Raw genomic sequence first — 15,904 nt, 5'->3', positions numbered from 1 at the left:
TTTAAACGACCCATCTATTCACTACCACCCACCCCCTGGTCAACCCAATTTATGGAAGATTTGCATAGCAGAGATGGGGAGCAGGAAGGGCTTGACTGTAACATTTAACCTGAACTCTTACATAATTTTAGTGTTTAACCACAAAACAAGGCAAGCCGCTCCCATCTCACCTCTATAACGTCAGTTGAGTTTAATCGACTAGCTGGAAACATATGTCGGTCTATCACCTTGAGGGCTGTAAATCTCAGTCAATCGACAGTTTGCTAAGAGTTTCAGCTGCTCCCGCTCTGTAGTCGTGGCCAAAAGTTTTGAGAATGACACATTTTCACAAAGTCTGCTGCCTCAGTTTGTATGATGGCAATTTGCATATCCTCCAGAATGTAATGAAGAGTGATCAGATGAATTGCAATTAATTGCAAATTCCCTCTTTGCCATGCAAATGAACTGAATCCCCCAAAAACATTTCCACTGCATTTCAGCCCTGCCACAAAAGGACCATCTGACATCATGTCAGTGATTCTGTCGTTAACACAGGTGTGTCAATCATGGATAACTGCAAGGAAATACGTGCCGTCATCATTGCTTTGCACAAAAAAAGTCTTCACAGGCAAGGATATTGCTGCCAGTAAGATTGCACCTAAATCAACAATTTATCGGATCATCAAGAACTTCAAGGAGAGCGGTTCAATTGTTGTGAAGAAGGCTTCAGGATGCCCAAGAAAGTCCAGCAAGCGCCAGGACCGTCTCCTAAAGTTGATTCAGCTGCGGGATCGAGGCACCACCAGTACAGAGCTTGGTCAGGAATGGCAGCAGGCAGGTGTGAGTGCATCTGCATGCACAGTGAGGCGAAGACTTTTGGAGGATAGCCTGGTGTCAAGAAGGGCAGCAAAGAAGCCACTTCTCTCCAGGAAAAACATCAGGGACAGACTGATAAGTACAGGGATTGGATGGCTGAGGACTGGGGTAAAGTAATTTTCTCTGATGAATCTCCTTTCTGATTGTTTGGGGCATCTGGAAAAAAGCTTGTCCGGAGAAGATAAGGTGAGCGCTACCATTAGTCCTTTTCCAGCATGACGGAGCACCTTGCCAAAAAAACTAAGTGGCTCGGGGAACAAAACATTGATATTTTGGGTCCATGGCCAGGAAACTCCCCAGACCCTAATCCCATTGAGAACTTGTGGTCAATCCTCAAAAACCCACAAATTCTGACAAACTCCAAGCATTGATTATGCAAGAATGGGCTGCCATCAATCTGGATGTGGCCCAGAAGGTAATTGACAGCATGCCTGGGCGGATTGCAGAGGTCTTGAAAATGAATGCTCAACACTGCAAATATAGACTCTTCTCAACTCCATGTAATTGTCAATAAAAGCCTTTGACACTTATGAAATGCTTGTAATTATACTTCAGTATTCCATAGTAACATTAGACAAAAATATCTAAAGACACTGAAGCAGCAAAATTTGTGGAAATTAATATTTGTGTCATTCTCAAATATTTTGGCCACGACTGTAAGCTGTTAGAGATGGAGCTCACATTTTCTAAGCAGAATGACTGTTTGGATGTATGTAACCGATTCAAAAGTGCAGAACAGGAATGCCTATTAAAAAAATGCAAAAACCAGTCAGGGTTGTACTTTGGTTTTGTGTCATCTATTCTCATGTTGAAGTTGAAGGTTTTCCCAAGGCCTACGCTTGTGTTTTGCCCACAAACTTTCCTACCCTCCCAGCTTATTGTAAATGATACATGCATGGAATGACACCGTAATGAGTATGGGACATTTTTAATCGCAACATACCGCACTTGTATCTCTCATTTCAAGGAAAAGCCTGATCATATTCTGGGTTGCCAAGGGCGCCACGGTTAAAGCTCCAGGGAACAACTTTTAAATTTAACCCCCCAAAAATGTAAGAATTTGGGTCACAACTAGAAGGGATTCTTCTTCTGAGCCTATTCTTAAGAAACCAAAACAATGAAGTGCATTCCAAAAATTCCAAGACAATGTCTATAATGCTAAAAGGTCTACAATGCTCTTGAGGTCTATGCCAAATACATCATTGGGGTGTAAAGCACACACACTTGTTGGCCTATCTCCCTGGATACCACCTCACTTGTTGCCAGGTTACCCGGGGAATGGATGTGGGACATCAAATAAATGATTGATTGTACAGTGTCCTGTCATTTGAGTACCGGGTTAAGTGCACACTGTGTCTTTGGTTATATAAATCTTTATTGCTGCAAGTTGGGCATTTCAAGTTGTGTAGCCAGGTTTTGTTTCTGTGTTTGTGTGTGTGTGTTTTGCTTTATGTAGGCCTAGAAGTGTTGGCCTTGTGTTGAGGGAGGCGAGACACTTGGAGCTCAACCCTGGTTACCTTGTCTGAGGACACTGCAACCCTGTAAAATTGAAGCACATATTTATATGTACATTTTATAAAAGAGTTAAGAAATCAATGTCTACATGTGCAGAAACAAATAACTTTTGTATTGGTTCCTATTGTCTCGTCTTGGAAAGAAACATACCAGTTGAAGTAGCCTAACCACAGAAGCCTCAGTGAGACAGTTTTGTGATTCTGACGATTTTCAAGGATGTTTTTACAGCCCTAGAAATGTTTCCATGATGTGACTGAGCTCAATGAAATATCAGTCGTTTTAGGTAGTTCATTTTCAAATGTACTCTGAGATAGCAAAGCCACAACCTTTTCAATTTGGATGCTGTCCCCTGTTTCTTAATCCAATTTGCTTAGTTTTACCCTGTGTGCTCATCGTCTGTTACATCACGTTCATTTGGACAGAATGCAATCTGATTTATTCATAAAGCATTCAGGCAACAAAGCTGATTTAATCATAGTGTGAAGTGAGCTTTATGATTGATGTGTTTGAAAGGTTGTCTCTATATTACAGGTGAAGGATCTGACCAAGTTTCTGGATCCTAGTGGGCTGGGGGTGATCAGCTTCGAGGACTTCTATCGAGGAATCACGGCCATCAGCAATGGAAGTGAGTCAGAGGATTTTCCTTTCGAAACTGGGATGACGATGATTGCCATCACATCATAGTTGGACTTTTATTTGGAAAATTAGGCGGATGTGCTCTGACTGACATGCCCCATTTTGTCCTATTGTCAACATGCCACTGGTGCAGCCCTTTGGAACATCTACATTTTAAAAAGTAAAAAAGATATATGCTGTGTTCGAATACTCATACTATCCACACTAACTGTACTATTTGTGTCGTGAATTGAATATATGGTCATATGCTTAATGGTCATAGTATGGATATAGTTAGTATGCCAAAAGTTCCCGGATGTCGTACTAAATTTGCCAAAATATGAAGTATACACGCAAAAGACACTATTTATGTACTTTAGGGCCCATAATGCAATTTTTCAGGAAATGGTCGTGGCTTCACATCGTTTGCAGATTTGAAGAAAATGGCAGAAAAAGTCCAACGATAGTGGATACAAATTCATTGCTTTAACTAATTATGACAAATGTTAACAAAATGTTGAGCAATGTAATAAAGTAGTTCCTTTTCAAATAAGTTACCTTACATGTTATGTTGGCTGACAATTTGTTAGCTACGCTGTCCTTAAGAGCCACCTTAGCATATCATTACAGCAGTATGTACCGGTATGTTAGCAAGCTACCTAACGTTAGTTGGCTACTTATACATCAAACTTGCCAGTATATTAACTATAGGCTAACTAACTACCCAATGTTTATTGACTTGATTATTCACATCATTCTTAGCTAAATGGTATAGTCGTTATGCGTTCTCAATGGACATTCGGGTGCTTTCATAAATTCGCTCATCTTAAATAAGCATGCCCCATTCAAAAAATGTAGAACCAGGAACAGATATAGCCCTTGGTTCACTCCAGACCTGACATCCCTTGACCAGCACAAAAACATCCTGTGGCGTACTGCATTAGCATCGGATAGCCCCCACGATATGTAACTTTTCAGGGAAGTTAGGAACCAATATACACAGGCAGTTAGAAAGCTAAGGCTAGCTTTTTCAAACATAAATTTGCATCCTGTAGCACAAACTCAAAATAGTTCTCGGACACTGTAAAGTCTATGGAGAATAAGAACACCTCCTCCCAGCTGCCCACTGCACTGAGGCTAGGAAACACTGTCACCACCGATAAATCCACTATAATTGAGAATTTCAATAAGCATTTTTCTACAGCTGGCCATGCTTTCCACCTGGCTATCCCTACCCCGGTAAACTGCCCTTCACCCAAATCCAGATAGCTGATGTTCTGAAAGAGCTGCAAAATCTGGACCCCAACAAATCAGCCGGGCTAGACAATCTGGACCCTCTCTTTCTAAAATGATCTGCCGAAATTGTTGCAACCCCTATTACTAGCCTATTCAACCTCTCTTTCGTATCGTCTGAGATTCCCTAAGATTGGAAAGCTGCCGTGATCATCCCCCTCTTCAAAGGGGGAGACACTATAGACCCAAACTGCTACAGACCTATATCTATCCTAACCTACCTTTCTAAGATCTTCGAAAGCCAAGTTAACAAACAGATTACTGACCATTTCATATCCCACCGTACCTTCTCTGCTATAGCAATCTGGTTTCAGAGCTGGTCATGGGTGCGCCTCATTCACTCTCAAGGTCCTAAACGATATCATAACCGCCATCGATAAGAGACATTACTGTGCAGCCGTATTCATCGACCTGGCCAAGGCTTTCGACTCTGTCAATCACCACATTCTGAACTCCAGACTCAACAGCCTTCGTTTCTCAAATGACTGCCTCGCCTGGTTCACAAACTACTTCTCTGATTGAGCTCAGTGTGTCAAATCGGAGGTCCTGTTGTCCGGACCTCTGGCAGTCTCAATGGGGGTGCCACAGGGTTCAATTCTCGGGACGACTCTATTCTCTGTATACATCAATGATGTCGCTCTTGCTGCTGGTGATTCTCTGATCCATCTCTATGCAGACGACACCATTCTGTATACTTCTGGCCCTTTTTTGGACATTGTGTTAGCAAACCTCCAGACGAGCTTCAATGCCATACAACTCTCCTTCCGTGGCCTTCAACTTCTCTTTAATGCAAGTAAAACTAAATGCATGCTCTTCAACCGATCGCTGCCCGCACCTGCCCACCTGTCCAGAATCACTACTTTGGACGGTTCTGACTTAGAATATGTGGACAACTACGAATACCTAGGTGTCTGGTTAGACTGTAAACTCTCCTTCCAGACTCACATTAAGCATCTCCAAGCAACAAAAGCATCCTTCACTCATGTTACCAAACATACCCTCGTAAAACTGACCATCCTACCGATCCTCGACCTCGGCGATGTCATTTCCAAATTAGCCTCCAACACTCTACTCAGCAAATTGGATGCAGTCTATCACAGTGCCATCTGTTTTGTCACCAATGCCCAATATACTACCCACAGGTCATCATCTACAAGTCTTTGCTAGGTATAGCCCTGCCTTAATCTCAGCTAACTGGTCACCATAGCAGCATGCGCTCCAGCAGGTACAGTGGGGCAAAACATTATTTTCATCATAGGTACACTTCAAAATGAGAAAAAAAATCCAGAAAATCACATTGTAGGATTTTTAATAAATTTATTTGCAAATTATGGTGGAAAATAAGTATTTGATCTCAATACTACGTTTTCTGTAAATCTTCACAAGGTTTTGGCCCATTCCTCCCATCTCCTATAGAGCAGTGATGTTTTGGGGCTGTTGCTGGGCAACACGGACTTTCAACTCCCTCCAAAGATTTTCTATGGGGTTGAGATCTGGAGACTGGCTAGGCCACTCCAGGACCTTGAAATGCTTCTTACGAAGCCAGTCCTTTGTTGCCCGGGCGGTGTGTTTGGGATCATTGTCATGCTGAAAACCCAGCCACGTTTCATCTTCAATGCCCTTGCTGATGGAAGGAGGTTTTCACTCAAAATCTCACGATACATGGCCCCATTCATTCTTTCCTTTACACGGATCAGTCGTCCTGGTCCTTTTGCAGAAAAACAGCCCCAAAGCATGATGTTTCCACCCCCATGCTTCACAGTAGGTATGGTGTTCTTTGGATGCAACTCAGCATTCTTTGTCCTCCAAGCACAACAAAAAGTTATATTTTGGTTTCATCTGACCATATGACATTCTCCCAATCTTCCTCTGGATCATCCAAATGCTCACTAGCAAACTTCAGACGGGCCTGGACATGTACTGGCTTAAGCAGGGGGACACGTCTGGCACTGCAGGATTTGAGTCCCTGGCGGCGTATATATATATATGCCATTTAGCAGAGCTTTTATCCAAAGCGACTTACAGTCATGTGTGCATACATTCTGTATGGGTGGTCCCGGGATCGAACCCACTACCCTGGCGTTACAAGTGCCATGCTCTACCAACTGAGCTACAGAAGGACCAGTGTGTTACTGATGGTAGGCTTTGTTACTTTGGTCCCAGCAGGTCATTCACTAGGTCCCCCTGTTTGAGGTTGTGGACAGGTGTCTTTTATACTGATAACAAGTTCAAACAGGTGCCATTAATACAGGTAACGAGTGGAGGACAGAGGAGTCTCTTAAAGAAGAAGTTACAGGTCTGTGAGAGCCAGAAATCTTGATTGTTTGTAGGTGACCAAATACTTATTTCCCACCATAATGTGCAAATAAATTCATAAAAAATCCTACAATGTGATTCTCTGGATTTTTTTCTTCTAATTTTGTCTATCATAGTTGAAGTGTACCTATGATGAAAATTACAGGCCTCTCTCATATTTTTAAGTGGGACAACTTGCACAATTGGTGGCTGACTAAATACGTTTTTGCCCCACTGTATATCTCACTGGTCACCCCAAAGCCAATTCCTCCTTTGGTTGCCTTTTCTTCCAGTTCTCTGCTGCCAATGCCTGGAACGAACTGCAAAAATCACTGAAGCTGGAGACTCATGTCTCCCTCACTAGTTTTAAGCACCAGCTAACAGAGCAGCTCACAGATCACTGCACCTGTACATAGCCCATCTGTAAATAGCCCATCCAACTACCTCATCCCCTTACTGTATTTATTTATTTATCTTGCTCGTTTGCACTCCAGTATCTCTACTTGCAAATTCATCTTCTGCACATCAATCACTCCAGTGTTTAATTGGTATATTGTAATTACTTCGCCACCATGGCCTATTTATTGCCTTTACCTCCCTTATCCTACCTCATTTGCACACACTGTATAGACTTTTTCTACTGTATTATTGACTGTATGTTTGTTATTCCATGTGTAACTCTGTGTTGTTGTATGTGTCGAACTGCTTTGCTTTATCTTGGCACGGTCACAGTTGTAATTGAGAACTTGTTCTCAACTAGCCTACCTGGTTAAATAAAGGTGAAATACATTTTTTTTATAAAAAATTATTATCTACTCCGATTTCAGAGCACTCTCGTCTGAGTTTACCAGAGCAGAATAATGAATTTATGGGCACTCAACACCGGTTGAATTTGGTCAGTGACAGTTACCATTGGCAAAAAAAAAGCTAAATGAAATTGTTGCCAGCAACACAGTTAGTCATAGTTAGTCATGGATAACATGAAAACTGCTAACAGAAAGCTGGATAACATGAAAACTGCCTAACCAGCTCTTCTAGGGCGAGTAAAATGGTCAGAGTGGTCACTCTCATTTGTGTCTGGAAGTAGCTAGCAAGCTAGCCAACGTTAGCTTGGGTGCTTGATTGCTATTGTAAGGTCAGAACGCTCAAATCAACCCTACTTCTCGGCCCAAGCGCCCAGTGTGCATTCCGAGAGCGAAACGCTCTGAATTTACAAACGGACAATCTGACAACTCTGAATTTACGAGCGCACTCTGGCACTCCAGACTGAATTTAGGAACACACCCGAAGTCGTAAAATGTCTAACTAGTAATTTAACTAGCTAGCAAGAGGATGCATAACAACAGCATCAACTTCCAGTAGACCAGCAGAGGTAGTACGCTCAACTGAAAGGATTCTGTTCCATTTACAGTATACTAAAATGAACTAATAGTATATAGTATGTAGTATACAGTATGTCAGTATGGCTTTTCAAACACAGCTATCGCCTACACCATCACAATAAATCCAGGATTTATTTTAGACAGGTCTAAAGAAACATGAAATTGAGAAAATGTAGCCTATTTCAGAAGAACAGAATTGCATACTTCAAATACAATTTTATTTGTCACATACACATGGTTAGCAGATGTTAATGTGAGTGTAGCGAAATGCTTGTGCTTCTAATTCCGACCATGCAGTAATATCTAACAAGTAATCTAACAATTTCACAACAACTACCTTATACACAGAAGTGTAAAGGAATGAATAAGAATATGTAAATAAAAATATATAAATGAGTGATGGCCGAGCGGCATAGGCAAGATGCAGTAGATGGTATAGAGTACAGTATATACATATGAGATGAGTAATGTAGGGTATGTAAACATATAAAGTGGCATTGTTTGAAGTGGCTAGTGATGAGTCAGTATGTTGGCAGCAGCCACTCAATGTTAGTGATGGCTGTTTAACAGTCTGATGGCCTTGAGATAGAAGCTGTTTTTCAGTCTCTCGGTCCCTGCTTTGATGCACCTGCACTGACCTCACCTTCTGGATGATAGCGGGGTGAACAGACAGTGACTCGGGTGGTTGTTGTCCTAGATGATCTTGTTGGCCTTCCTGTGACATCGGGTGGTGTAGGTGTCCTGGAGGGCAGGTAGTTTGCCCCCGGTGAGGTGATGCGTTGTGCAGACCTCACTACTCTCTGGAGAGCCTTACGGTTGTGGGCGGAGCAGTTGCCGTACCAGGTGGTGATACAGCCTGACAGTATGCTCTCAATTGTGCATCTGTAAAAGTTTGTGAGAGTTTTAGGTGACAAGCCAAATTTCTTCAGCCCCCAAAGGACATCCAGCCAACTTGACACCAGAGTATGTGAGTGGAGCGTAGTAAGCGCGTAGCAGAGCGTGCCTAATTTTACTAGAGAGCGGAGCAAGTTTCCAAACGTGTCAGCCTTCTCGCCTATTCTAATTTTGCTCCAGTAGCACTCATTCCACGAGCTCAGGGCATGCCCGGCCCAGCATGCATTTGTAGGCTACTTGTGTGCTGCTATAGCCCCTTGCTTTAGCTATAGTCATATAGGTCTCTAAATATTTTCATAAAGAACTGATAAAAAAAAACATAGGCACAAAATCAAGGTGACTTACAAAGATGAGGACCAAGAGAGGGAGTGCGGTGATGTAAAATCCACAACTAAAGAATCATTGTGGGATCTGAAAACTAAAGACACGTATCCCGAAAGGATGATGGTGTACTACGTGCACATACTAACAGAAAGGAATGAGGTGGGTAGCTAGCTAAGTGTGTCATTGTAACAAAGTATTTCTAAACAAAAAATCCGATCTCTTAAAGTTTTGTTAATTTTCGTTCTTTTATCTATACAATAGGCTAACTAGCATTGAATCTGGCCCAATATGCCTGAAGGTACATTCTGTTTTGATAGGATTATTTTGAATAAAAATAATAGGCCTACCTAAGAAAAAGAAAAACTCCATATCCCTGCCCAACCTTGCAAGAGTGGCTCTAAGGGTGTTTAGCTTCCCCAGTGGCTCTGCAAGCATGGAGAGGGTATTCTCGACTGCTGGACTGCTCTCCAGGCATCATCGCATGAGCCTGAATCAAATTAAATCAAATCAAAGTTTATTTGTCACGTGCTCTGAATACAACAGGTGTAGTAGACCTTACAGTGAAATGCTTACTTACAAGCCATACTTACTTACAAGCCCTAACCAACAGTGAAATTTTTAAGGAAAAGATAGGTATTAGGTAAACAATTGATAAGTAAAGAAAAAAAAAGAAAAGTTAAATTACAGTGAAAATAACAGTAGCGAGGCTATGTACAGGTGGTACCTGTACAGAGTCAATGTGCGGGGGCACCGGTTAGTCGGGCTAATTGATGTAATATGTACATGTAGGTCTAGTTAAAGTGACTATGCATAGATGATAAACAGAGAGTAGCAGCAGTGTAAAAAAGGGGGTTGGGGGTGGCGGGACACAATAGTCCAGGGAGCCGTTTGATTGCCTGTTCAGGAGTCTCATGCCTTGGGGGTAAAAGCTGCTGAGAAGCCACAGACTTTGGCCAAACTCGTGTTACTAAAAGTTAATTCAAAGGCACTGTAGACAGATGCAAATTAGGCATTTTTTTCAATTGTATTTAATTCTAAGTAAGTCACAGCATATATGCACAATTTATAGACTAATGATTTAATACAACAACATTTTTAAATGATCCTGCCAGCCTAATGTTTTGCACTCAAATATTTTGCCAGGTAAATTGCCTGAGAACATGTTCTCATTTACAGCAATGACCTAAGGGAATAGTTACAGGGGAGAGGAATGAGCAAATTGGGGATGATTAGGTGGCCATGATGGTGTGAAGGCCAGATTGGGAATTTAGCCAGGACAGCGGGGTTAGCACCCCTACAATAAGTGCCATGGGAGCTTTAGTGACCACAGAGAGTCAGGACACCTGTTTAAACATCCCATCCGAAAAACAGAACCCTACACAGGGCAATGTCCCCAAACACTGGAATATTTTTTTAGACCGGGGGAAAGGGTGCCTCCTACTGGCCCCCCAAATCCACTTTCAGCAACATCTGGTCTCCCATCCAGGGACTGACCAGACTAACCCTACTTAGCTTCAGAAGCAAGCCAGGAGTGGAATGCAGGGTGGTATGCTGCTGGTCCCATGCTTCACAATATATTTAGTTGTAGACTATAGAATTTAAATAATAGGCTCCTTCTTAGGCTACCTGTCTAGCTCCTGACCTATTTAGTGCTGTTTGACACATGTAGCCTATTTGAAATGATGAGTGCTTTTTTAGTCACCTTTTCATGTTTATTCAAATACTTTGTATTCCAATCATATGGTTTGTTTTCAATACTTCAAAACCAAATGGTTTGTCCAGGTAGTCACAAAAAATAGGTGGGTGTTAAATGGGGATTTTAATGAATTGAGCAAATTTTGAGCGGCAGTTTTATTTCCTGTGAGCGAGGAGGGGTTTTTAGCGGCGCAGTTGGAAAGGAACGTGGAGTGAGGAGCGAAATTTCCAACAGCTCAACTCTGCTCAGATATACTCTGCTTGACAGAACTGTGGGAAGCAGTGGAGTCAACATGGGCCAGCATCCCTGTTGAATGCTTTCAAGAGTCCATGCCCTGGCGAATTGAGGCTGTTCTGAGGGAAAAAAGGGTGGGATACTCAATATTAGGAAGGTGTTCCTAATGTTTCGTATACTTGTGTATACTTTTAAAGTTTGCACTTGTAATAAAAAAGCTGAAATCCTTTTTTTATTCACTTGGCTTAAACACAATGCAGCCTATTTTTCATTCTTTCATTCTGTGATATTCAAAGTTGGGGTTGCTAAAATTATAATACTTTTTTTTTTTTAACCAAAAATTAAGAATCCAGATTATTGTATTGGACAATATAAAAACGTTTTTGAGAAAGATAATTTGAAAAATGAGATTCCTTAATCCCAGAAAATGTATATGTTGGCTTCTTTTCATTTTGATAATTATTTTCATTGTGGTTATTTGTTGAAAATATACGGTTGTGTCCAGGGGCGAAAATCTGATATCAACTTTGGAGGGGACAATTACATTAAATTTTCTCAAGAGCAATTCCTGAGGGAGACACCAAAAGTAGTGCTGTAACACATAGCCTATGTTGTAATATGTTAAATGTATATTGAGGAACCATAATTACTACTACTGGATAATTGATAGGTACAGTAGTTAAATGAAGTGTTTTCCCAACTTGTTAAAATGTTTAAATCATTATAATACTACTACTAATAATAGTTATAGCAGTGTTCCTTATCAGTCCAGTATGTATGCAGGTATTTGTATTTACAACCAGCAATACCAAGCAAGGCCTGTAGGTGGTAATGGTACTGTACACTGTATGGGTGCAGGTTTCATAAATACAATGAACATGGTGCGATCTCATCTCAAAGAATCACATCACAAAGTTGGTCCACGCACTGAACTGACCTTTTTATTGAACTTTTTCTGATTAATTTATATAGTCATTAATATGTGCCACTGGTTTGAGTCTATTACAACATCTTTACAAGAACAAAACGCTCAGGATAAGTACAGTTCTAAAAGCAAGATAACTACTTAAATGAAAAACCCAAACAAATCAACCAAAATATCCTTCAGAAATACTTAGTTATTGTTCAGTCAGTGTCTCAACTCTTCAAACAACAGCTATGGACAAGTATGTCACACAAAGTATGCAATTTTAAATAAAATAAAATAAATAATGAGTCAGTGTACTGTTATGTACTAAAAACTACAAAAAAAAAAAAAAATATCATACGATACACCAGGGGTTCTCAAACAGGGTAGGTGGACCTCTAGGGGTCCCTGGTGTAATGGCAAGGTGTCCATGAAATAAAAAAGTGTAATGAACGTATTCAGCAGCACAAGGATTCCACTAACTTTACATATAATATAGAGGGGGTGGAGGTCCCTGAGGACCACTCAAAACCTTGCCTGCCTTTCCTCAAAATATGCAGGGGTTCCAGTACTCAAAAAAGGTTGCGAACCACTGCTATACACACTACTGAACAAAATAACCAAACCTATGTTTGAGGGTTTCAATGGATCCAACAAATTGCTGGCAGATATTTTCCCTCAAGACTGTCCAGCCTGTCTTTATGTACATTACAGACAAAATTCTGATCAGCACCTCAACTTGGTCAACCAACCCCCGCACCTCCACTGGAAGGCTCCTGAGGACCTCTGCTGCCTCTCAACTGCTGCTACAGGGGTATTTGTTGCGAAAGAGAGGCAACTGCACTGAAAGAGAATCTATTTTCAGCTCAGGGTACTGATCTAGAGACTCATCCAAGTCCCCCATGAGAAGCACTCTTTCCAACTTTTACAGAATGTTTAGACTGTCCTGGTCAAAACGGTCGCCAAACTGAACCTCCACACCATCCAACACAAAATTCTGCCCTATAGTGATCCACTGCTTTGCCAGTAAATTTTCTTGAGTGTGTCTCAATGGATTCAATCAATGTTGTCGCATTCTCATACAGTGCAAGGTAGCTTTCGTCATTTCTGCTGTTTACCCCACGCGCTGGATAACTGGACACGGATTGGATTCAGCTGATGTGCTGTTACAGTTACACAGTGGCGGTGAGTTTGGCAGTTTTGATGTGCTGTTACAGTTAGACAGTGGCGGTGAGTTTGGCAGTTTTGATGTGCTAAATCCTGCACTAATGAAGGCAGCATCTGCTCTTTGGCCAATAGATGGCTGGCTTGAAAACCCTTGACTACAGTGAAAACAACACTCCTTTTATTGATGGATTATAATGTAGCCAGGGGATATCGCAAAACCATCTGTCTTGAAACGTCAACACTCTGTTGGCAAGAGTTTGTGGTTCTAAAACTTGTGGGTGTGGCTGATATGGTTTTGTGCCATCACTGAGGTAACTGGACAATGCTGTGCCACTGTCCCCTATACTGGTGCTGCTGGCAACAAGGTTGACACCTGGTCCTACCGTGGCTGTGCCACAGCACACTCTGCTAACCCTGATGTCCTTGCCGTGTCTGAATCCTGGCTCAGGAAGGCCACCAAAAATTCAGAGATTTCCATACCCAACTATAACATCTTCCGTCAAGATAGAACTGCCAAAGGGGGCGGAGACGCAGTCTACTGCAGAGATAGCCTGCAAAGTAATGTCATACTTTCCAGGTCCATACCCAAACAGTTTGAACTACTAATTTTGAAAATTACTCTCTCCAGAAACAAGTCTCTCACTGTTGCCGCCTGCTACCGACCCCGTCAGCTCCCAGCTGTGCCCTGGACACCATTTGTGAATTGATCGCCCCCATCTAGCTTCAGAGTTTGTTCTGTTAGGTGACCTAAACTGGGATATGCTTAACACCCCGGCAGTCCTACAATCTAAGCTAGATGCCCTCAATCTCACGCAAATCATCAAGGAACCCACCAGGTACAACCCTAACTCTGTAAACAAGGGCACCCTCATAGACGTCATCCTGAACAACTGGCCCTCCAAATATACCTCCGCTGTCTTCAACCAGGATCTCAGCGATCACTGCCTCATCGCCTGTATCCGCCACGGAGCCGCAGTCAAACGACCACCCCTCATCACTGTCAAACGCTCCCTAAAACACTTCTGTGAGCAGGCCTTTCTAATCGACCTGGCCCGTGTATCCTGGAAGGACATTGACCTCATCCCGTCAGTTGAGGATGCCTGGTCATTCTTTAAAAGTAACTTCCTCACCATTTTGGATAAGCATGCTCCGTTCAAAAAATGCAGAACCAAGAACAGATACAGCCCTTGGTTCACTCCAGACCTGACTGCCCTCGACCAGCACAAAAACATCCTGTGGCGGACTGCAATAGCATCGAATAGCCCCCGTGATATGCAACTGTTCAGGGAAGTCAGGAACCAATACACGCAGTCAGTCAGGAAAGCTAAGGCCAGCTTCTTCAGGCAAAAGTTTGCATCCTGTAGCTCCAACTCCAAAAAGTTCTGGGACACTGTGAAGTCCATGGAGAACAAGAGCACCTCCTCCCAGCTGCCCACTGCACTGAGGCTAGGAAACACGGTCTCCACCGATAAATCCATGATTATCGAAAACTTCAATAAGCACTTCTCAACGGCTGGCCATGCCTTCCGCCTGGCTACTCCAACCTCGGCCAACAGCTCCGCCCCCCCGTAGTTCCTCACCCAAGCCTCTCCAGGTTCTCCTTTACCCAAATCCAGATAGCAGATGTTCTGAAAGAGCTGCAAAACCTGGACACGTACAAATCAGCTGGGCTTGACAATCTGGACCCGCTATTTCTGAAACTATCTGCCGCCATTGTCGCAACCCCTATTACCAGCCTGTTCAACCTCTCTTTCATATCGTCTGAGATCCCCAAGGATTGAAAGCTGCCGCAGTCATCCCCCTCTTCAAAGGAGGAGACACCCTGGACCCAAACTGCTATAGACCTATATCCATCCTGCCCTGCCTATCTAAGGTCTTCGAAAGCCAAGTCAACAAACAGGTCACTGACCATCTCGAATCCCACCGTACCTTCTCCGCTGTGCAATCTGGTTTCCGAGCCGGTCACGGGTGCACCTCAGCCACACTCAAGGTACTAAATGATATCATAACCGCCATCGATAAAAGACAGTACTGTGCAGCCGTCTTCATCGACCTCGCCAAGGCTTTCGACTCTGTCAATCACCAAATTCTTATCGGCAGACTCAACAGCCTCGGTTTTTCGGATGACTGCCTTGCCTGGTTCACCAATTACTTTGCAGACAGAGTTCAGTGTGTCAAATCAGAGGGCATGCTGTCCGGTCCTCTGGCAGTCTCTATGGGGGTGCCACAGGGTTCAATTCTCGGGCCGACTCTTTTCTCTGTATATATCAATGATGTTGCTCTTGCTGCGGGCGATTCCCTGATCCACCTCTACGCAGACGACACCATTCTATATACTTTCGGCCCGTCATTGGACACTGTGCTATCAAACCTCCAAACGAGCTTCAATGCCATACAGCACTCCTTCCGTGGCCTCCAACTGCTCTTAAACGCGAGTAAAACCAAATGCATGCTTTTCAACCGATCGCTGCCTGCACCCGCATGCCCGACTAGCATCACCACCCTGGATGGTTCCAACCTTGAATATGTGGACATCTATAAGTACCTAGGTGTCTGGCTAGACTGCAAACTCTCCTTCCAGACTCACATCAAACATCTCCAATCAAAAATCAAATCCAGAGTCGGCTTTCTATTCCGCAACAAAGCCTCCTTCACTCACGCTGCCAAGCTTACCCTAGTAAAACTGACTATCCTACCGATCCTCGACTTCGGCGATGTCATCTACAA

At 42.8% G+C, this 15,904-nt stretch overlaps 1 protein-coding gene across 2 annotated transcripts in view; it reads left to right on the top strand.

The window, feature by feature from the left end:
• The window catches only part of LOC118357570 (rab11 family-interacting protein 3-like), a 99,894-nt gene that overhangs the window by 15,722 nt on the left and 68,268 nt on the right, over positions 1 to 15,904 (top strand). For both annotated transcript variants that reach the window (XM_035734817.2, XM_035734816.2), the window contains exon 2: positions 2,902 to 2,995. In XM_035734817.2, the coding sequence (XP_035590710.1) occupies positions 2,902 to 2,995 (94 nt within the window). The remainder of the gene's footprint in view (positions 1 to 2,901; positions 2,996 to 15,904) is intronic.

Source organism: Oncorhynchus keta, chromosome 24 (genome assembly GCF_023373465.1).
Source record: "Oncorhynchus keta strain PuntledgeMale-10-30-2019 chromosome 24, Oket_V2, whole genome shotgun sequence".
Classification (NCBI taxonomy): domain Eukaryota; kingdom Metazoa; phylum Chordata; class Actinopteri; order Salmoniformes; family Salmonidae; genus Oncorhynchus; species Oncorhynchus keta.
Note: the sequence above shows the minus strand (reverse complement) of the source record. Positions and strands in the feature narration are given on the sequence as shown.